The sequence below is a fragment of the Caretta caretta genome, chromosome 5, assembly GCF_965140235.1.
Source record: "Caretta caretta isolate rCarCar2 chromosome 5, rCarCar1.hap1, whole genome shotgun sequence".
In the NCBI taxonomy this organism is placed as follows: domain Eukaryota; kingdom Metazoa; phylum Chordata; order Testudines; family Cheloniidae; genus Caretta; species Caretta caretta.
Window position 1 is genome coordinate 112,739,884 of NC_134210.1, and position 23,791 is coordinate 112,763,674.

Genomic DNA, 23,791 nt, shown 5'->3' on the forward strand with positions numbered 1-23,791 from the left:
GTAGCAGCTACAGAACCAGACTCTTAATTTAGAGCAGCTCTAAGTTACTATCTACCTGTGCTTCTGCTTTAGAAACTACTTATTCAGTTTCACATTATGAGTAATAATAATAATATAGTATAATTAATGCCCAAATTATGAATGAAGGTTTGCAGAGTAAAGGCATTTTCTGGTGCATTAGCTCTTTTGCTGCTATATTTGAGTTGTCTGTATCTCTATCCTGTTCTCTTTCTTCTGCAAATTGCTGAGCACTCTGGTCCTCAGTTTACTCAGTGGGACTGCTCACATGCCTGAAGTTAAGCACAGACTTAAGTACTTGGCTCGATCAGGCTTAAATTTGGACAATGAATCCATTCAGGAAACTCACAGTCTGTTCATGGACAATTTAAAAAATAGAAAAAAAGGTGGAATTAGTCAAATTATTCATTACAGATTATTTGTCCACCTCCGTGCAGGAGCTGATCTCTAGATTTCCTAAATGGATGGTTTTTCTGTGCACATAATTTGTCTTGAAATTGTAATTTTTCAGACTTTATAACATCCATCACACCATACATCACTACTCCTCTTTTATTCTTTAACACTTATTAGAGATACATGACACTTATTGCTTTTGATTTTCAGGGCTTTGCATGGACATTTTGTCCAGTTCCAATGTACCTCTGAAGCTGCATACACGTGAACCCATAACCTCAAAATAAAATGTATTGGAAACTGCACCTTTTGACCATTTCATTGCAGAACCAGCCCAGGTTCCATACAAGGGCTGATGGCTGTCTTTATGTGTATTGTACAGCTCCAAGTGTATTGTCAGTGTTGAGCAAATACGAAATAATAATAAAGATCCGCAGGAAAGTGGCCTACCTTCACTTGAAAGGATCATAAACTTCTAAGAAAACTGGTCCGTTTTGAGTTTGTAATGATACAAAATCAGGTGTTTTCAGTTTTGTCATAAACTTTGCACACGACCTAGCAACGGCAATAATCAGGATGTATTATTTTGATTGTCATCTGCATACTCTGCAGTTCCATAGGAACCTTTGAAAATAAACCTCCTTTCATTTACGCTCATTTGCAAAGTGTAACTATGGGAAAAAATCCCAAACACATCAAGCGCTGTGAATAGTCTTTTCCCCCTCTATTTTCCCTTCCTCTTTTCAGCAATCTCTGAATGCCTTTGTTTTTCTGTAACAGTATTAACAGTTTTTCTTCAGCCAGTTCAAAAGTTCAGTGTGGCGTATGTATGCAAGTCCATGCAAAGGTCAAAAGCTTTCTGCTTCTGGTCCTTGTGAGGTATGGTCGCTGAAATCTTTTAGGCGTCTCATTTGTGTTTTAAAATATAAAACTGCTTTCCAGGAGTTAAGTGGGGTGGGGAAAGGTTTTGGGGAGGTTACTTGTTTCAGGCATTGCCCTTACAGGTAAACTAATAGACCTACAGCAAGCACAGCCGAATGGCTTGATGTACACACATCCAAAGTTTTCTGTGGAAAAAGCTGGAATGGCATTGCAGTTCTGCTGCTACTTACTGATATTGCTTTGGGCACTGGCAGATGTGTGGGGGAGGAGAGACAAAGAGTGTGTTTCAAACAAAGATCATGCAATCTTTCTCTTTGGCTTTCAGGAAACAATAGAGAGAGTACAAAGCCAAAACTGTCAGCTGGTCTGTCAACTAGCAAGAATAAATATTCCTTATAGCTTTTTATATATTATTTTATTCTAACTGCCACAGTCAGTTCCAGTTAAACAAACCTCTCTCTGTTCAGTTCCTGACCCTTCAAATACTTTATTCAAGTGTATAAGATCAGACCTTAACTGACTATAATAATTCAGTACTGTTACCAGCAACAGGATTTGAGTTATGCCCACAGCCATGGGGTGAAGAGATGTTGTGCTATCTAATCTAACCCTAATATAGCAACTTTCACCATAGTGTCATGAGAGCAGCCATTCTTCAGATGAGTCTCTAAACTCATCAGGTGCCTATCACTGGTGGTTCAAGTGTAAGTTAAGATCCCATGACATCTCAGAAAGAACAGGAGTTAACCCTTTGTCCTAACCAGTATTCTCTATTTTTGTAAAACAGGTTTTAATGCCCAAGGCTAGCTCAGGGAGAGTATAATCGTTGCCTATGTAGCCATTCTGAAGTACCAGTCTTTAACTCATCCTTATAAAGGACTTTGAAATATCTGCAGTTTGACAGACACATATATAATTACACAGCAAATAACCAGATTAAAAGAACATTATCAAGATTTCAAAGTCAAGGATTCGAAAGTTAGGAAATGCCAGAATTAAGATTGCTTGCACAACCTTAATTGAGCCCCCTTGTGCATATGAATTATGATAAAGTCTTTAATTGCGTGATCATATGATATATTTTCCACATGCCCCTTGCCTCACTGAAGCACAGAATAGATGATGCTCATTTAATCAGCAGCTATTCGATATTGTCTTTCTCCCCATTGTTCAGTGTGTGGCTCCAAATCTTATTTACTGCACACTATTCAAACCCTGTTCTGAAGACAGAATTATTAATTTCCTTATGGCCTTCACTATGGTATTCATCACTATAGTATCTGAGTGCTTCACAAACATAAATTTATTTTCACAACACCCCTGTGAGAAGAGGGGAGTCGTTACCCCCATTTTACAGATGAGGAATTGAGACACACAGATATTAAGGTTCCCTAATTTTGGGTGCCCTATATGAGACTCCTAGAACCTGGTTTTTCAGAGTATGTAGCATTATTTTGCATTTTATATGTTCAAAGCACAACTCTGATTGACTTCATTTGCAGCTGTGAGTGCTCAGCATTTCTGCAAATCAGACTCCACGATCTGAGGTCAAGCTCAGAAAATGAGGAACACGCTATTAGTGACCACCTATCAGAAGTTTGATTTAAGTGAATTCGCTGGCATCAAATTAGAACTCCGGGGCAGAGACAGGGATAGAATCCGATTCCCTAGGGCATCATTCAGCTGCCTTAACCACAAGACGATCCTTTCTTTTCCTGAAATCCCCTGCCTCATTCACTACACACCTTCCAATTTCTGCAACAAATGAAACAGGGCTCCTACAAACAACAGTCTTCTTCACCACACAAATCCGATTTATCCCCAGAGGAGGCCCATCCGGTGCACTGAATGAGGCAGGGGTCCTGTGGAAAAATAGTATTTTAAAAATCTAGAAAATTACACACACACACACATGCATTAAAAGAACATTATCAAAAGTTTGGGACAGTTTTATAAGCAACTGAAAAAATAGGGTCTTATAATGGGAAGTGTTAGGCAGTTCTAGTAATAATAGTGTTGAAACCAACCTGTCCGTACTAAACATTCTGTGATAATTTTCTGTGATGTTATCACTGATCTTTGTCCTTTTTCATTGGTAGGTTGTAAATACTACTGATTATCCACATAACTCCTGCTTTTTCTGGTTATTCAGACCTCCCCGTTAAGGACCAAGTTCTGTTCTCACTTATACCTCTGAAACGCTATTAAAGTCAGTGAGGTTGCACAAGTGTAAGCAAAGGAAGAATTTGACCCCATATTTCCTGATCTCCTCTAAGACTCTCCCATTTGGAGTCAATGGAGAAAATTGAACAAGCCAGTGTTACACATAGGTGAAACTTTCAACAGAAAAATTTAAATGCTGCAAAGGCAAATCTTTTCTTCCTATCGAAAAATGACATTATTCTTTGTATAAAGAAACAAACATCCTCTTCTGCAGAAGCCAAGAGTTAGGAAGTGTTACTGTGGCACTCTATCCACTTGGATGTGAACTGTCAACAGAAACATTTACACCAAAACAAACAGCGAGTTGCTGGAGGCAACAGCTACTAACCACTCTTGAAGACAAGAAATTTTGGCAGCTGATATAATGAGCCCTGTATCAAAATAGATCCATGAGGAGGAAAATGCCTTCTTTTTAGCATCCAACTCAAATATCTTAGTCTAAGATGTTCAGTGGACAGAGGGTAGCTGATATCCACATTAATTTTGATTGACAACTTTATAGGGAAATCTGATTTAATACTCTCATTTGTAAGGGAAGCACACTGGATTAGCAGAACTGGCTGCCAGATGTCAACTGTTGTTCAAAAGAAATAGAGCTGCTGGTTCATTGATCAGACTTACTGGCCTTGAATGTGTTATGGTCAGGAAAGTGACTATGTAAAAATGGCAACTTCTTACTCAGTCTGTGCTCCATGTTATATAGGGTTATTTTGTTGACAAAAACAAGTTTTTATTATTGCCACTAGCTCTGCAGAGCCAAACCAGCTCAAGAAGGGTGAGCTGGATTTCACCAGCAAATGGGCATCTAAGTTCCAACTACAGAATCTTTATTGTTTCTGATGGTGTACAAAGCATAGCCTCTGCTGGTGTCAAATGACAGAGCCCTGTTGACAGATCTGGCCCAGTAAGAGCACGCTGTGGCTTTTGGGTCCCACTCAGAGCAGCTCAGCCCTGTCATTTGGGGGAGGGAATCTTTTTACTTGTAACCTGAACAATTTGATGTAGACATAATTGTAAGAAAGAAAAAACAAATATAGAACCTAGCCTTCTCATAGAACCAGAAGAGTTGGAGATGGAATGTATCTGCTACTTTATCTAGTCCATCTCCTTGCCAGTGCAGGGTGGTTCTGGATAGTGCATTTATTAGTGCAGTGTTCTATCTAACTTTAATGTGCTCGACGTTCGGACTCCCACCATTTCCATGTGGCTGCTGATCTCAGTTTAATTCAGCTCTGTATTGTCATGGGCGGAATAACTATTGTGATTTGTGAGGTTAAATGGCTCTCTAAATGATTCCCTCCTGCTCCTTCTACAGCTTTTAATCAGTCTTCCTTCAGTTTCTACCTGTGTCCCATTCAGAGTCTCCAACTTCCGTGTCTCTCCTGATGCTCATTTCCTTTGGTTTCTATCTTGTTTTGCTTCCTCTGTGACAGATTCTTCCGCCTTAGTATTGCCCTACTCCCACACCGTCTGATTTCAGTGGGACTACACAGGAAGGAAAGTATGACTCAATATTAGGAAAGGTGGCAGAATCCAGCCCTCATGTCTTCCATACATAAATAGGAGCATTCAAGGCTAGCCCTAGTGTTTTGGGGAAGGTTGATGAGATTACATTTTGGGCTGCTATCATGAACATAAGATTCCTTTTTAATAATGTGTGTGTAAGTCAGAGCCTTAAGTCAGTCACTGGCTTCCTGTGGTGTCGGGCCCAGCTATTTTTGCTGGGGTCTGTGCATAGTTGACCATGTTAGTAAATGTGTTCAACAGTCAGTTCCCTAAATTAACCTGTGGGGATGGGGCGGGACCCACGTGCAAGAAAGTTTTGTGTTTATTGTGATGAACGTAAGGGTATTTTTAAGGGCTAAATTCAGCCCAGGTTTATACTGGCACCTACAGTCCCTCTATTGATACAGAGGCGACATTTGTAGCTGTCGGCATCCAGCCAGTGACTCGGAACACTAATGGTGCCATCCTGCTGCCATTCATGAAGGCAATGGCATTTCCCACCCACAACAGCAAGTCATTAGGAATCCTACAACCTAATCTCCTGGCAGAGATTCCTCCCCAATGCGCCAGCAGCATTTACACTGATGAAATTGTTGCTAGATTATTCCTCCCTGTCCTTCCACAAAAGAGCCAATCTGTTTTAGCATGTTCTATCTTGAGGCTCTTTAGCCTCAAGTGCTCCAGCCAGCAATAACCCTTTTTTGTGAGGCAGAAATGTTTTCACGGGACAGCAGGCTGCTGAGAGCATTTGACTTGAATTTACAATACAAAACAACAATAACCAATCAGTGATTCTGTTTACCTTTTTAATTCAGACATGAGGATGCTGCAGGGGAGGAAGGGCAAAAGAACCCAAACTAATCTGAAAGTGAAGCTTCAGCGGTTTCCATTCACTCATAGCTTCTCCAGTCCAGCTATCATTGGGATAGGAAGTAGATGATGCTGTTTTCATTGTACGCTCAAGGCTTCCTCTTTCTGCCCCTTCTCAGGTGGGAGATTGGGAAATGGAGCTCCTGCAGTCTCACCTGTGGAGTTGGTCTGCAGACTCGAGATGTCTTCTGCTCTCACCTCCTCTCAAGAGAGACAAATGAGACGGTAATTTCGGCAGATGAGCTGTGTCATAAACCCAAGCCCACCTTAGTGCAAGCCTGCAATCGCTTTGACTGCCCACCATCCTGGTACCCTACACAATGGCAACAGGTAAGAGGGTGCCCCTAATCCATTGTATCCCATCTGATGCTCATGAAACAGACTGATCTAGTTTAGTCAGTGATACATAGTCGTTCAGTGTAGGCAAGAAGATTCATTTATCACACAGGGCAGCATGGTAAGTTCATTTAAAAAATGAAACATAGATGTCTATCTTGAAGATCCCAGGACAGTGGTATCTTGTTATCTCATCTTAAACAAGGTCAATATAAAAACAAAGAGACAGAGAATTTTTTTTCACTAAAGTGATTTTTATTAATTTTTAATTACAATTTTCACAAATAGATATTGACTATTACTGTCTCTGAATCCGCTTCAGATCCAAAAGATCATAAATCAGAGTCACGAGGAATGAAAAGAGGTGCCACCACCACACAATTCTTCGCTGCCATCATACGGCTTTCGGGGTCCATAGGAGTCGAGCTATACAGAGATTGTATTGAGACCAGATGTGGGAGGAGAGAATGACGAGAACAAGTTTGTGGGCACTCCTTGAAAATGAAAGAAATACTTTAGTTGTGGAGAGATCTGTCCCCTAATGATTAAGGGTGAGATTTTTCAAAGTCACAAACGGCCATTCAGTCTTAGTGACTTTCAGTGGTAGTTGGGTGCCGAGTTGCCTTCTGTCTAAAAAGCTACTTCTAAATTGTGTGATATTTTGGGTCAGTGTTTTTGGAAGGCAATTGGAAGATCTGTTTTAGATCACTACTGAAATGAATTTGTTGCCATCTAGATGCAAAAGAAAACTCTGAGCTTCTTGACATAACTGAGAGTACTTGAGTTAGGTGTAATCCTGCACAACAAGAGGTCTTGCGGGTCAGGACTGACTGTGAAATTCACTCCCCAACAGAGAGGCCAGAAAAAAGGCCAATGCACCACTTACCTCCCATTTAAATGTTCAAAATATGGTTTGGGTAGGATTTAAGTGATACATCTGCCTTTTGCTGGCCCTCTGTATGTGGGTTAATTTTGCCCAATAGGAAATGAGTGGGAGTTTTACCCAGTACTTTCCCATGCTATGCCTGGCTCCAGCTGTAATGTATGCCACTTTTTTAAAAGCCAGTTGAGTTAGATGACATGTTAATATATTCACCTAGTGGTGCTATTAAACTCGTACGGCAGTAATACATGAGGGAGCTCCAGGCTTATGCAGCCATCTTGGCGACAAGTCTCTGATTTAGTGTGCTGTTTTGCTAAAACCACACAGCATGAGTCCTTCCTTTCTCTTGAAAAAGACTCAATGTTATCTACACATTTAAAATATGAAGGGGTGGGTGTGTGTGTGTGTGTGTATATATATATTACACACATTTTTAAATGTGTCTATCCAACACCCTGGACATACGTACTGTAACTATAAACTACATCCAAAAAACTACATTAAAAGAATGCTAGGGTGGCAAAGTCAAGTGCCCCAAAAGTTAGGAAATGCCAGATTTAAAGTTGCCTGTGCCTACACAAAAACATATAACAAGTTCTTGCAGAGTACAAACTGCTCTAATGTAGTTAAGAACTATCAGAATATCAGTATGCTGCAGTCCTATCTACATTAGGACATTGAGGAGGCTGGTTTTTGGAAGCAGGCTTTAAAACTGAGGCCCTATCTGCACTCTAGGGCCTTTTTGTAAGAGTAAGAGTTTCCTCTGGTGTCCCTCGCTGTGAGTTCTCTTACTCTTCACTGTTGTGGAGTGTACAGTGCACTGGTTGGCTTCCGGAACAGAGCATACAATGGTAGAAAGGACACCCAGAGTTGGATGGTGATGGCTCCAGGTGTCGGCAGCTACTTCTCCTTTGGGGAAGCCACAACTGGCCAGTGCATCCCTCACGATATGGGGTACAGGATCTGGCCTGAGAGGTGGGGTATGTGCTGTTTCAGCTTATCTCCCAGGGAACCTCCACTGGCGGACTCATGTGAAGGTCTGGCCACAGTTTAAAGCTGCAGAACTTTCCATGAAGAGTTCAAACACTGCCTACCCTGACTCAGGGCGAATCCCCCTCGCAGGTTGCAGGGGAGGGTTCATTTCCAGCAGAGGTGAAGCAAGCCCCTATCGGAACACACACCTTTCCCACAGCAAGATAGGCTGCAATTTCCCTATAAGCATTTTATCTAAAGTAGAATTTACATAGGGTGAAATCTACTACTGTGCAGGGCCCATGCAAAGTTGATGAATCACTTAGTGCTTGTCTACTTTAACACTTAGTTTGTGGCAAGCTGGGTTGTGAATCTACCCTGCACTAGCCTGCCATGATCTAGCTGTCCATGTGGACCTTGCTTATGCACATTAGCAGTTCGAAATCCTCTTTGGAACAGAACTGGATCAAAGCGCCTTAACGAACTGTTAACATGCGTCAGCAGGGTCCACCACAGCTACAGCATGGCAGGCTAGTGCAGGGTAGATTCACACCCCATCTTGCCACAGGCTAATTGTTAGTGTAGACAAGCCCTAAGGTCCCACATCAGCCCTTAAGGTGCCACACAGGCCCTTGTGCTTGCCTCCTGACTAGTTGTGAATTTTGCCCATGTAATGTCTATGGTTCTGCTTTTCATAGCAGTCCCTCCTGGTAATTTTTAAACAACAAAAGTTTTAACCTACAACGGTTCAGGAATGATATTTTCTTCTCTGAGGCTATTTGTTTGTTAAAGGAAGATGGTCTGAATTAGATGCGTTTAAAAGCCCCAATGTCCTTGGCAAATAAAGTCCCGATAATCATCAACGCCTGTAAGATTCCGAATGATTAAAAATACATCCTTATAAATTCAAGACTATATTTATTTTAAAAATGCTGTGTCCCTAGGATCGAGCCATTAGGATGTTTATCTTGTTTTCAGTAGTGCGTTTCTGAAGGAAAGTGGATATAAGTATTCGTTTTTTACAAGCCCTAGTAAATATCTGCTCTACAGGGATCAAGTGGGAGATGTCACATTAATAAATCTTAATCTCTTTTGGTTTTATTACTGAATAAAGGCCAAAGTCTCAGGCCTGTCCCTCTCTGTGGGTGCTTAGTGCTGTCCTGTCACTAAGGTTACTCTGCGACAATTGCCTGACCTAGATCAGCACTGGAAAACCACTGCCCTCCTCAAACTTTTCCAAGCTACTTTTCTCCTTCTTTTAAAATGTCTTTTTAAATTTAAGAAGTGGCAGGCTTTAGGAGCCAGCTGGATCCTGCAGAGCTGCTGGCAGGAAAATGCCTGCTCTAGGCTCCCATCGCAGCTGCTCTGCCTTGCTACGGAACCATAGAAGCAAGTCATTTTATACAGTAAAAACCATGCTTGAAGGCTAGACTGTGTAGGGGGCAATGCAGCTCTGCATTGCTGCAGGAGGAACTTGGGCGGATGGTTGGGGTGTCCTTAGGAGGTGCAGTATCTTCCCGAATGCCCCAGTGGGCAGGGAGAACTGCATACGCAGCACCATCCCTCAGAACTTTCAGCCAGCTCCATGAACTGGCAAAGATGGGGCACAGAGGCATTGCCCCACCTTCTTTCTCCACACCTCTCTGTTCTCCACAGTTTGTGCACCACTCCCTGGGGAAGAAGGATTAGCAGCACGGTGGCCCCCCAGGACTTACCCAGTGTGCCTGCGTAAGTGAATGGGCCTAGCCTCTAGGCTTTTCTCCTCCTGCCACACTCACAAAGTCCTCTGCTGGAGCGGTGTTGATGAAGGGCCCCAGAGCAGTAGAAAGAGTTAACGCACACCATGGAGATGCAAGGGGCAAGCCATGAGGGCTAGAATCTTCCATTAAAAGAAAAGTCTGAAGTAATAACATGATTCTGGGAGCTAATAGTGCCCGTGTTTTAGTCTAGCCTTGCATTAGATAGAGTCGTCAGGACAGAGAGGGAATCTGTTGCCATCTCTGCATTCTTTCCAGTGTTTTGAAATACCGAGGCTGATATAGAGTAGCTGATTAATTTTCACAGAACAAGATTACCTGACTGGCCAGAGAAAAAAGAATTGGTAGAAAAATTCTGTTTTCTCCCTCTCCTCTCAATAAATTCAAGGGGTTTGAAAGGAGGGGTGATTCCCGGACATTAGACTGTCAGTTCTTTGGAGCAAGAAGCATCTTATTGTTAGGTGTTTTGTACAGTATGTAGCACAATGAGGCTCTGATCTCCGACTGGAATACTTCGGTGCTGCTGCAATACTATTACTTCTAACAATAACAATAATAATAAACTTTACCTGTTCTCTGTTCTTGACCACAAGGCTTCAGTTCTCAGAAAGCAAAACAAAATTGAATGCAAATCTTTTTACACAATTCTAATGGCTACACTTCCCACTTTGTCTTTCAAGACCAATTACATTCTAGTAACATGAGGCCTGGACTTAAGCATGTCTGTGTGTGAGAAAGAGAGAGAGACCCCCAGGATGTCTACAATGTTTTATAGAGCATTCATTTTTTAACTACTTGAATATGTTTGTTAACATTTTTCTACTTCATGCTCTACTTCTCAGGTCCCATTCCCCTGCTGCAGATTATAAGCAGCTCCCATTGATTTCAGAAGATTAGTTCAGGTTTTCTTTTCTCCTCTGATAGGATGAGACAGACCTGGAACTGTGTTAGTTGGATCGTACAGGAGAAAATGAGCGTATTTCTAGCCAAATGACAAGTGCATCAGGAAGTAGGGCTGAGCTGCCACGTTTATAGAAGAGGGTCAAAGAAAGCTCTTAAATATGCTTGTTCTAAAGTTCCTACCCTCCTTGGGTGGAATTGGATATGGAGGAGGTTATTTATATTAGGAGAGCGGGTAGCTGGAATCCCTAGAAATTAATCTCCCAGATCTACATCGAGTCAAATAAACCTTCCTCCTTCCCTTTTGGAAACAGCACACACTGTTGTCACTGACAATCATAAATATAAAGGGCTATGTGGTTGCTTAATGGGTTTATTATACTAACCTTATAAACCAATTGTTTAGTGTAGCTGCAGATCAGAGGCCATGTGCAGCTTTCCCACGAATTAAAAATCTGAGAAATCCCACAATGCAGTATGTATTTCAAATTCAGGACTTTAAGGTGGGGAGCTAAGTTTGGGTTTGTTGATTAATGAATGGTTTCAGAGTGAGCTGAAAGACCAACAGGCAGTTTCCATTGTGCTGTTTGTTTCTTTGCTCTTTACTTGGAAATGGCCACAAGTCAGAATTTAAGGTCAGAATGGATGACTCCCACTCCCTCAGCTTCTCTCGATCTCCCCCAGTGTTCACAGACATGTGGAGCAGGCACTGAGAAGCGAGATGTGCTCTGTAAGCAGCGCATGGCAGATGGAAGTTTTTTGGAGCTTCCAGAAACCTTCTGCTCCACTCCGAGGCCAGTTTCCCAACAAGCCTGCAAAAACAAAGACTGTCCCAGTGAATGGCTTCTTTCTGACTGGACACAGGTATGTGGTTATGTTGTATCTGTATAAGTGGGGTGTCCAATACTGGAAATAAACCTCATTGTCCAGAGGGGCCATCTCCTAGTGTCTTTTTTGAGTTACTAATATCAGGTAAAAGTTCTTGAGACAAGAGAAATGAAAAAGGCAAATCCTCAGCACTAGAGGGTCTGATGAAGCAGAAACTATTTATAACAATGGGAGTCCTATGTTCAGACTGCAAAAAGAGGAGTCAGTTTTACCCAGCTATATCCCTGTGGTGGGGTTCTTATCTTACTGGCATCCAGTATGACCACTCACTCCGTGGCCCCTCTCTGGAGACTGGCTCCACTGATGTGAAGCAGTCCTCCAGCCAAACTCTAAAGACCTTTCCTTCTGGGGTAAGCAAGAATCCAAACACAAAACAATAACCTGAGCTTTCCTGGGCCACCACCTTCACTTCTGTTGATGGTTGCAAAGAGTGGTTTACCCTCCCCCAGGCTTCCTCCCCTTGTTAGGGTTCCCTCTGTGGATGCAGGCTGATGCCAATAGAGCCCACCTTGGCATTTTCCCTGGATGCAGAGAAGTGAAGGGACCTTCTTCTGATTCTCTGTCGAAGCACCAGCCTGGGCCACTAAATGAGAAAAGGTTCACATGCCTGGCCGCAGTCCTACACCTCTTCTGTCATCCCAGGCTAGTGCTTTCTCCTGCTTTTCCTGCACCTCTGAACCTCACCCCCTCAGTGTCACAAGCAGACTTTTACTCCACTGAACTTGCTTGTGCCTCCCCAGCATTCCCTCCTCCCAGGCCCTTCTCCCAAGCTCCTCCATGGGCTACTTCTACAGCTCCCTTAGAGCAGAGCCCTACCCCAGGTCCTGACAAATCCCTAGTCTTTCCTCTTACTGAGGAACAACCCATCTTTTATCCTGCTTTCCCTCTTCTCAGCAAGCCTTGCTCCCAGTCACATGCTCCCTAATGAGTCCACAACCCCCAGAATACCTGGCCTCAGAGAGGCCAAGGTCAAGTGACAGGAGTACTGGGCTGTCCCTGCCCTTTAAGGGATAGTACACCCTGATACGTTCCCCCTGCTCTCCTTTTACCAAATTCTGCTCTCACTTACACTCTTGTGGCCCAGCTGAAGTCAAGGGGCTGCATGGTTTGCAAGTTGAGAGCAGAACTTGGCCCTTTGACTTCAGAGGAATTACTTTACATTTAAACCAGCATACCTGAGAACAGATTCTGGTCCTTTAATGAAAGGATATTTGTAAACTCTTCCCCGTTTAAATTCCCCCTTTCTCCTTCACACAAGGAGATGATTAATAACTTCATCATGAAGGAGGCACCAGTCATGCTGGGGAAGGAAGCTGTTCCACTTCCACCCCACGTGTGGCGATCTGTCTTGACATTCCAGTCAAATAAATGGATTTTCTAATGAAATCTGCTGCCAGGACACACACCCATTCTGGCAGCAAAGAGGGTAATTCTATTCCTACCCCTCAACCTATCCTCCATCCCAAGGAGTGCAGCTTTAACATTTTTACTGTACATTATTTACATTAAAATCCATACAACTCATGTTTGTCATGCTGGCACTTTTTTAAATTGATTTTTTTTTCTGCTCTAAGTAGCCTTTCATTTGGTTTGTTCTTTTTCTCTGATCACTCTCAGCTCTTTTCCCTCCTCTCATTGTGTCTCTCATGCCCACTTCTGTAACATAGACTGCCAGCCACACACACACACAGTGGAAAAATACTTGGTATAGCAGCTCCCAAGAAACTGTGTACCAGGTCCAGGATTGGGTCAAGCCTTCTGAGCTAGGGCTCTCAAACTTTTTCATAGCATGAACATCATATCAGTGGACCACCAGCAAGTGCTTCATGGACCATAATGCACAGACCATAATTTGAGGACAACTGCACACGGGCATCTCTTTTGCATCTGATCATTGCATCATTAGTCTCCCAGGTTAATTTTTAATAGTTCTACAACAGTAAAACAGAAAATCAAAGGTTTAATGCAGTCTGAAGAATTTTTGCCAGTTTGCATCAAATTTGACAAGGTAGGGCTAGATTGTGTGTTGCCCTTGTATGGCTGTGTGCAAGTACCTTGATGCAAACTGGCAAAACAGCCACACGCAATTAGCAATAGCTGTGCTGCCTACTCTTTAGTAGCACAGTAACTGCTTGCTTCTGCTCCCCTTTCCAGAGAGGTGTTTGCTGAAGAGAAAGCAAGAAAGAAGAAGGGTTATGGCCCTGCCCTCTTTCCACTCAGAGCTGAGCTAATGCACCAAGGGGAGCAATCTGCTCTGTTCCAATGAATGCATCAAATTGCTCAACCCCCTGGCAGAAGGAGCGGTGCTGGGAGAGATTGTGCCTTTGACACTCCTCCTGGTGGAGCATGGCTCCACACTTCCCCTTCTACAGAGGTGTGGTTTAAAAGCTAGATCTTAAGGTACATGTAGTACCAAAATCAAGCTTATTTGAAGAGGACAAAGAAAGAAACATGGACAGTGGGATTTTATATATCATGGAAACACCCACTCAGCCTTCACAAGAGCAGCTCACTCACATCACTACTATAGTTAAGGTTGCCTGACAATTCCCAGTATAAGACCCAGTTTTCAATTGCTTGAATAACCAATATAGGACACTCCCCTCCAAAATCTGGAGTTGATCTCAAGAGTGGCTGAGTCTCTACGTTCCTCTGCTTTCAGCAAATAGCTATGAAACCCACTGGCAAGTGTGTGTCTCATCCCCCTGCTAGTGCAGGGTCTACACAGAGGATGACAACCTACTACTGCTATCAGTTACTACATTGTCTCAAGAGGCAGAAGCCTGTGTGATGGATCCAACCCTTCTGAAGACCCAAACTGGGGAGTCAGTATAGTTCCACATAATACTATTTTAGTTTTTTCAGTTTGTTTAAAAAAATAGGAAATTACATAGAAAAAAATCTACATTAAAAGAATGTTGAAGTTGTAAAGTCAAATGTTCAAAAGTTAGGAAATGCCAGAATTATGGTTACCCATGCTACCTTAATTCATCCTGCTTGTGCATATCCATTATGATAAAGTTTTTAATTACATTGTCCTGTATTGCTTTTTCCACAGGACCCCATATATAGGTTTGTTGGCTATAACATAGATGTACATTGTGTTTGACTACATAGTATATCTGGGCAGGGGGATATATGTCAAACCTAATGCTTCACATTCTGTTTCTCGTTTTGTTTCTAGTGTTCAGTGAGCTGTGGAGAGGGCACCCAGACTCGAAATGCCATTTGCAGGAAGATGCTGAAAACTGGAGGTTCTGTCATCATCAATTCCTCAATGTGCCCACCTTTGCCTCTCTCTTCTTTAGTCAGGTCCTGTGCACTAACTGCTTGCACAAGTGAGTGCACAAGAAACTTTGGCGTGTTTGTAGAGAGAGGGCAGGAGCTCCACCACTAAGTATCTGGTACTAAGATTGCTAAGTGCACCGCAAGGTGCTGGGAGCCCTCCGCTCTCAACTACCTCACTGAGAGTCAAAGGTGCTCAGCACCTTGAATGACAACTGGGTCCTGTATTTTCTTATTTGGGGCTTTCTCCCATGGTTTATAAAGAGAGCTGAGCAGCTGATGCTTTGCCAGTGTTAGCTGTGAACCTAGCAACAAGACAAAGTAAGGAATGGGAGCTCTAATGGTGATTATTAGAGGTGGGTCTGAAACAAACCCCCTGAACGGGAACCTCTTCCATTTTGGTGAGGAGTGATCCAGACCGAAACCCAGATCTAACTTTCACAATTAGGGATTAGAGGCACAGTACCCTCCTGGCAGCTACAATGTCCTCTCTGCCAGGGGCCCATAGGGAGTAAGAACCACCAATGAAGTGGGCAGCACTGGCTGGGGAGGGTGTGTAGTCATGGTTTGAGGACATGCTCATTTAGCACATCCCCTCAGCAGCCTGTGCCAGCTGGGCTCCTATGGGACCTTACAGCAGAAATTAAAGCTGCTTCCCATTGGTGGAGACCCTTTGGGAAGACAGTAGGCAGCACTCCTGTATGCCCTGCCTTCGGATGAAGCAGGATAGTCTGGTGCAGGGAGATTTAAAAGCAAATCTGTCCCTAGCTCTACAATGAGCTGAACCAGAATCCCAGATCCAAAACCTCATAAACTTTGGATGGAGAGGGGAAGAGAAACAGAAGCTTTGAAATCCAGAGCCAAACCCAGAACCAAATGTCCAGATTCAATCCGTCTCTGCTAATAATATACCTTTGCTGCTTTATGCTGTGCTTCCCATGGAGGCATGTTTTTCCTTTGTCTGGCAGAGAGATCTGGAAGCTGGAGGGACCCACATAACTAATTAAGTATAATATTATGCACCCTGGGGTTTTAAACCTACTCTAAACAGATTTGTTCTGTTTAATATGAATCCCTGAGGTCGTAACACTTTCACTCCTTCTCAGAGCTATGAGCTACAAAGTTGTGGTGCCTTGCAGGGCCTGAATGGTAAATATTTAACAAGAGGAACTCTCCTTCCCTTTTGTCCTCTTTCCGTGTCTATTAACCCACATTCTTCATTTAAATACTCACCCAACAGGGACTCTGTTTCCTCACAGAGTTCCCTTCTCAGTCCAATCCCTGGCACTACGGCTTCTACATTTAACCTCAGCAGGATGATATTTGTGTTGCTAAATGGCACCTTGTTATTTCTTGCATTTTGATGGTGGTAGCTTGATGTTCAGCAGCTGGTAACCAATTACTCCCATAAAATGTAATAGTTGAAATTACTGCCAGTGCCAAAATAAGTGGCTTGTTTTGTTTAACAGTACCCACATCCTAATATTATTAGTTACATTTCAGGGCACAACAGGCCGGCTCAAAAGCAAAGCCCCCATATTATGGCCCTGAAGAATGTTTACATCCAGACAAAGAAGCAGAAGAAGCTACACTTTATTGTGGGTGGCTATGCCTACCTACTGCCCAAAACTTCTGTTGTCCTCCGATGTCCGGTGAGAAGGTTCCGTAAATCAATGATCACCTGGGAGAAGGACAACAAGCGACTCCTCAGCTCAGTTCACATTACCATTGCACCGTACGGGTACATAAAGATCCACCGTTTAAAGCCTTCGGATGCTGGCACGTACACCTGCATAGCAGGGCCAGCCCGGGAACATTTTGTGATTAAACTAATTGGAGGCAACAATAAAATCATCATCAACCAACCAGCTGGGATTAGAGAGGAAGAAGGTACACGGAAGTCCAGTTTGAATGAAGCCTTGCACACTCAGGAGAAGCATCAGAATGGGATTCTCTTCAACAGGAGCAAGGCCGAGAAACGAGGGCATTTGGCTGATCCTAGCAGCCAGTATGATGACATTGTCTCAAGACTTCTGGAGCAGAGAGGCTGGCCTGTGGAAAACCTGGAATCCTGGGAGGCTCAGGAGTCAACAGAGAGAAATGCCTCTTCAGAGGAGGAGCAGAGTCAGGAGTACAGCCTTCCATTTACCATGGTCACGGAGCAGAAACGCTTGGATGACATCATAAGGAATTTGTCTCAGCAGCCTGAGGAACTTAAGGATGTCTACAGCAAGCAGCTTGTTGTGCAGCTAGCTGATGACATCTTCAAGAGCTATTTGGAAAATCAAGAATCTGTTTTCAAAGTCCAGGGGAGAAGAATTGGTTCAGCTATGGCAGAGTTCCCTTTCCGCAAACAGGTGTCTGGATTCACCAGTTCCTTGAGAACGTCGTCTGCCGAAGCACATCTGCCAACTTCAGTGGAGCTGGGGAATGGCTCACGCAGGCCCCATCGAAAGCCTGCAATCCTCAGGAAGATTTCTGCAGCTCAGCAGCTCTCAGCCTCTGAAGTTGTCACTCACTTGGGACAGACGGTCGTCTTAGCCAGCGGGACCCTAAGTGTGCTGCTTCACTGTGAGGCTGTTGGGAACCCAAAGCCCACCATTAGCTGGGCTAAAAATGGAGCAGAGGTGCAATACAATGACAGGTAGGAGAAGTACTTTCAGTTCCCTTTCTTTTAGGGCCTGTCTACATTACTAATAGAACCATATTTAGCTTTAGTCTGATTACATGGCACAGATAAGGCCACATTTATGCAGTAGCAAGCTGGACTTTAACTCTATAGCTCGGTAACTGGATTCTGGAGCAGTCTGGTGTTAAAATTTAAAATAAAATTAAAAAATTATTAAATTTTTAAAAAATGAAATTTTCAATTAATTGTGAAAATGAGACAATCAGCACAGTGCTCTGTGTTATTTATTTTGATATTAAATTCCACACATTGGGAGGTGCAGGAAGCAATTTTGGGTAGTGGATTAAACACATTTGCTGGATGTTTCTTCTAAAATGATCAGCAATGAAACAGTAAAAGTGAGATTCTGGGGTACAGTTCTCTGGCAAAGAGTGAATTCTATGGTTGCTGGTTAGGGTCCCATCTCCACTATGAATTGGAGCGATGTTTGTAACTGCACTTTAACCAGGTTCTCTGATGAGGCTATATTCCTAGAGTTTGTAACCATATTTAAAACTGTTTTAGAAGATGGATGCAACATAGTTTGCTTCCACAATCACCAATTGTCCAGTTGTGCTAGAACAATGATTGGAAACAATATTCAGTCCATCAGTAGGGTAATTGTCTTGACATTGAACTTGGTTTCAGTTAACCTGGGCAAATCAGCAAAGCGTGGTCCATACCAGAGAACCAAACTGAGCTGGCTACTGCTGTGTTTTCCAACAATTGTCAGTCATATTTATTCTTAATATGTCAGGATCATGCTTAACAGCTATTTTCAGACGTCATTGCTACAAGCACAACATGATGCTCCATTGCATGAAAGGCATTAGTCTTCTGCTTTGACTAGGTGCATCATGACTGCCAGTATGCAAAAATCTGCCCTTGAGTGTGGCCTGAGAACAACTGCAGGAAAAATACTGTCCGTGGTCTTCCATGTTAATTTATTAATGGCTGAAATGCTGCCATGTCTGCTGAGTCCAGCCTTTATCCTTGATTGCTCCAGTGAGCTTCGTAGCACATATTTCTCTGATACATTCTGCATATACAGAACATACACAATTGCTGTTTCCGCTGCTTTGTGGCAGACTGGTAGCCACAGATTGGGTTGAGCTGCATTTCTAGCCATCATTAGCCCCTATAGAATTGATGTGGGAAGAATCATTTATTTTTCAGGGTGTTTTCACTAGACAGGAGTTCAAATGAAGGGGCAGGTAAAGGAAATTGGGTTTGAAAAAGCCACATTTTTTGTTTAACCCTTAAACATTGGAAATGTTGCTAAAAGAATTTTGCTGAATGAAAATGTCATAATGCATTGTGTGAAGAATGCTGCATCCTATCTTTGTTATTTGCTAAATGGAAAGAAAGTTGCACACTCCTATAAACCTTTAGACTGACCCCTCAAGTACCCATTTGCAACACATTTTTGGGAGCACTATGAAAGACTAGTACATACTAACCATTATTTACAAACACACAGCCACTTTATATTCTAGTTATGTACTTAGCTATATGTTGGTAACATGCTGTTATCCTATGTATACTCAGGATTTTATGGTTTACGCCAAGTAGCATACAAGAAGTGATGGTGTGCCTGGAGGCAGCTACATTAGCTGATGTAGTACAAGCCAGCTGTCCAAGAATATGCTGCCAGTTCCCTCTGCATAAGTTATAGGAGTGAGGTTAAACATCTAAGTCTGGTCACCAGGGTCAGCCTGGGAAATGAGAAGAAACTCAGGAGTGTAGTCTCAAGGCTAACATTAATTTCAAGCACTGTTGCTGTGGAACATCTAGTAAATTCTTGATTTATCAGAGGTGCAGTTTGTCCCTGGTTTAGATATACAGTTAGTTTGCTTGCTCCTTTCTCACTTTCATGGTTGAATCGCTTCCAGACTCAATGGTTTCTATAATTTATTGGCACTTGCAGTGTCATTGCCCTTTCAACTGTGCTTTTTCTGATTCTTTTTCTTTTCTCTTTCTGGCAGATAGAGTGCTAAGTTTGACAAAAAATGAGAACTATTTTTTTGGTTCTGAGAACAAGAATGTATCTCTTGTGGAAACCACATGCAGTCTTAATCAAGACTTGGGTCTACAGTATACATTTGGTTGGACGTAGTCCTGTGAAAATATCTTTTTGGCCCCCAAAAAGTTGCACGCACAGATTTCCATTGCTGGTGGTTACATCCTGTTGGAAATCTGCCATCAAGTGATTTCTTCTGTTTGAAACTACTGTGATTTTTGTGGCATGCTTTAAAGAGAATATAGGTTACATAAAGTCCACCTGTGGTTTATGCTGAATATTAGACTCATGAGAAAATTATATATTTATCCCACACCATATAAGAAACCATAATTTAGCAACAGATGGTTTACTGTTTTGTTGGTAAAGAACAAATAGCCTTTGATTTCTAAAATTTAATTTAAATAATATATATTTACTATATTTAGGGTTGCCAACTTTCCAATTTCTCAAAACTGGACACTACAAAACAAAGCCCCCCCCCCCCCCCCCCCATCCAAAGGCTGAACTCACCATAAAGAGAAGAGGGAGGTTGAAGGGGACTGCGTCTCTCCTTCTCCGTCCAGCAGTGGCTCTGAGGCAAAGAGTTTGCAGGGACTGATGGGAGCAGGAAATTGTGGCGCGGGAGCTTCCTGCAACTGAGAGAGGTTCCCAGAGATGGGCCTGATCTGGCGCCGGGAGCAGCCTTTGCAGGGGAAGATGAAGTGTCCCTCCTCAGCCTGGCCAGGACTAGCAGCCTCCAGTTCTGCCCCTCCCTGGCTCTGGGCCCAGCACTCTTGGGTTAAAGGGGCCATGGGCTGGTTTGACAACGAAACTGTGGCAACCAGACTTTTGGTATCCAGTCAATACTTCTGACCGGAGACTGTATAGGTCCTCTGAAAACCAGACTTTCCAGTCAAAAACTGGACACCTAGCAATAGTCTATATTATGCTTTTCAATTTTTTTCCGTTCTACTTGGCTGAAATAGCATCAAATGATATGCTATCATTTTGGATGGATTGGCAACAGACTGCTTACTACACATGCTGAAACATATTATCAGAACTGCTCTTAGGGGCATGCAGTTATTTGGTGGCCCATGGTACCATTTGGCAGCTCTACTTCAGACAGCCAGGCAGGCCGTGTTCATTTTGTCATCCTGCCATCCCCCCTTGCATGTTCCCTCCAGATTGGGTGGGAGAAGTACTAAATGCCAGTGCCCTGATTTTCCGGTGTGCTGAGGACCAATAACTCTGAAGTTAGTGGTAACTGAGCGACCACAGCACATTTGAAAATCAGGCCACAGATGAGTTGCGAGGTACCTCAAAGCAGCATTCCTTTCTTGGCTAAATAGCCACTTGCTAGCTGTCAATCACCCATGTAAATGGGAGCAAAAGTGGTGTTTTCCACTAGGTCTGACAAGGCAGCCTGCATGTAGCCAGTAGGTCTGCAGTCTGTCCTCTTCATGCTTGGCTGACCACACAAGGGAGAGGAGATAATTTGCCAGCCCACCTCCCAAGACGAAAAGGAAGGAGAAAAAGAATGTGGATACCACTTCCTGCATCAGCTCTTGACCGTGGTGGCCAAGCCATCTGTTGATGTCTGATTTGGGTTGTCTGTGTATTTAGGTTGTATGCTCCTGTGTCAGGGACTGAGTCTCGTGAATAGTGGTAATAGTTTTCAGACTGGTTTCAGAGTAACAGCCGTGTTAGTCTGTATTCGCAAAAAGAAAAGGAGTACTTGTGGCACCTTAGAGACTAACCAATTTATTTGAGCATAAGCTTTCGTGAGCTACAGCTCACTTCATCGGATGCATACTGTGGAAAATACAAAAGATGTTTTTATACACACAAACCATGAAAAAATGGGTGTTTATCACTACAAAAGGTTTTCTCTCCCCCCACCCTACTCTCCTGCTGGTAATAGTTTATGGAGAGTAGGGTGGGGGGAGAGAAAACCTTTTGTAGTGATAAACACCCATTTTTTCATGGTTTGTGTGTATAAAAACATCTGTGTTTTCCACAGTATGCATCCGATGAGGTGAGCTGTAGCTCACAAAAGCTTATGCTCAAATAAATTGGTTAGTCTCTAAGGTGCCACAAGTACTCCTTTTCAGTTTTCAGACTGTATGATATGGGCTCAATTTGAACCAATGACCTTCCAATGGAAGACTTTATAGCCCATTACCAAGCCCCACAAGCCACCTAGTCAACCCAAAAGCATCCATGATTACTGATATATAGTTCTACTTCTCTCGGTATACTGGACAGGCCAAAAAAAAAATAAGAGCAGTGATTTTTTGTATTTGCTCATGCAAACTAAACATACATCATAAAAAGTTTCAGTGGACAAATATGTTTGATGGCACTTGCAGGAATTCTGATCCTTGACTTTACATTGTCACTTTTTACACTATAGTTTTAAAAGAAGTGTTACCCAGGGTGACACCATCATGTGTTCTGTCTAGCTTCATCCACTATTCAGAGCCAACTCAGTTTCAGAGGAGGAAAGTCCAAATTCCAGCACCTGGGCCTTCTATAAATGATGGAAAGTAAATATAGGCAAAGAAGGTAGTCAGATTAGCTACTTGAGAAATCAAGTCTGAGGAATACCGATCTTTGTAAGAGGTTATGAATTGCTCAATTGCTCCAGCTTCAATAACTTTATAAAAAGTGTCTTGTGTTCCAAATATTCTCTAATTTCCAGTGGTAAGAACCCTTTGAATATGGGAACCTGAGAATGAGGAGTTTCTGTATTAAGCATTTGTTAGATGCCATCCGAACTACAGAATTAGTCAGTATGGCTCAAAATATATTTTCTTGGAGACGATGCAGTGTAGGGCAACCAAGATCAGACAGATTAAAATGTGAAGGGAGCTGGGGTATTTTTATAGGGGAAAAAAACAGGTTTTTGAAATGACCTAGGATTGTTACATCTGGTAGGTATTTTTTTTACAACAGATAAGACACTCAAAACCTAACAATAAAAACAGGAGACTAGGAGTAAATAGGAATCTCAGGGCACAATGGTTTCATGCAAAGGATAATAATGTGGAAGAAGTTTCGAAGAAAAGCAATTGAAGTAAAAAGTGTTAATGAATTTAAGAGAAACTTAGATTTATTTCTAGATAAGGAGGGGATTGAGAGACATGGTGAAAAAACCAGAAGCTCAAATGAAACTGATTTATTTTTTTAAAGGCAAGTGTGTTGAACTCAGTTGGCCTTTTCCTGTTCCTAAAAGGACTTAAGCTGGATCATCAGCTACATTGATGTCAATGGAGCCAAATTACAACAGCTGAGGATCTAGCCCCTTATGTTTTTGTCTTCACCCCAAAACAGATTGGAAACACCCAGAGTTAATCAACTGTTGTACCAGCACTATAGTAGCATTAGAACCAGAACCAGCTAAATTAAAGAAATGTATTCCTACCCTGATGGTGATGTGGACTTTTTAGAAAAGATTCCTGTCTGTTTAAAAAAAAAAGTGTGTGTGTTACTTTAACCCTAGGGATCAATCAGTCTGTCAGTTTATATAAAGCCCTGAGTCTATATTTGTGGGGTGAGTGGGTGCGTAACACACACATTTTTAGCTCAGGAAGGCTCATCAAGAGTCAGCTGAAATGCTTGAACCAGTTAAATCAGCCACAGTTAAATATGATGGACTGAGACTGAAAGATACAAGGATACCTGTTGTGCATCAACATCAAGTGTTTTTCATTTTGACATCAACACAATGCTTTGCACTAACGTGTTTGCTTTGCTGTTGTCTGGATTCTTTGATATATCCCCGAAAGCAAGGTGAAGCCATTTCCTTGTTGTTATTTGGAAGGATGCTACTGGGAAAAAATTGCCAAGTCTTGTGGGTTTAAAATAATTTTTATGTGCTGATTGAACCAATAGACCTCTAACTACCAAATTTTTGCATGCACAGCTGTTTGCATATGCAAAAATTGCTGGCCTGATCTCACAGGCTCACTGAAAATTTGCCCCTTAAATTCAAAGGTTTTTAAGAGATAAAACAATCCTTAAGTCTGGAGGAGGGGCTTCTATCAATTATTGTTTTCTTTTGCTACACAAGCATGTCAGCAATTTAAATATGAATAACATTTTGGCTTGTAAATGACTCTGCATTTCACTAAGCACTTGCAAGACATGGTTGGCACAAGCTGAATCTCTATTATTGTGATTATTATTTTAAAAATGGGTTT

The 23,791-nt window shown here is 42.4% G+C and overlaps 1 protein-coding gene across 5 annotated transcripts in view; it reads left to right on the top strand.

The window, feature by feature from the left end:
* Window positions 1-23,791, top strand: part of ADAMTSL1 (ADAMTS like 1) — a 687,776-nt gene that overhangs the window by 589,786 nt on the left and 74,199 nt on the right. For all 5 annotated transcript variants that reach the window (XM_075128816.1, XM_075128819.1, XM_075128817.1 and 2 more), the window contains 4 exons: window positions 6,015-6,225; window positions 11,428-11,607; window positions 14,816-14,969; window positions 16,420-17,560. In XM_075128816.1, the coding sequence (XP_074984917.1) occupies window positions 6,015-6,225; window positions 11,428-11,607; window positions 14,816-14,969; window positions 16,420-17,560 (1,686 nt within the window). The remainder of the gene's footprint in view (window positions 1-6,014; window positions 6,226-11,427; window positions 11,608-14,815; window positions 14,970-16,419; window positions 17,561-23,791) is intronic.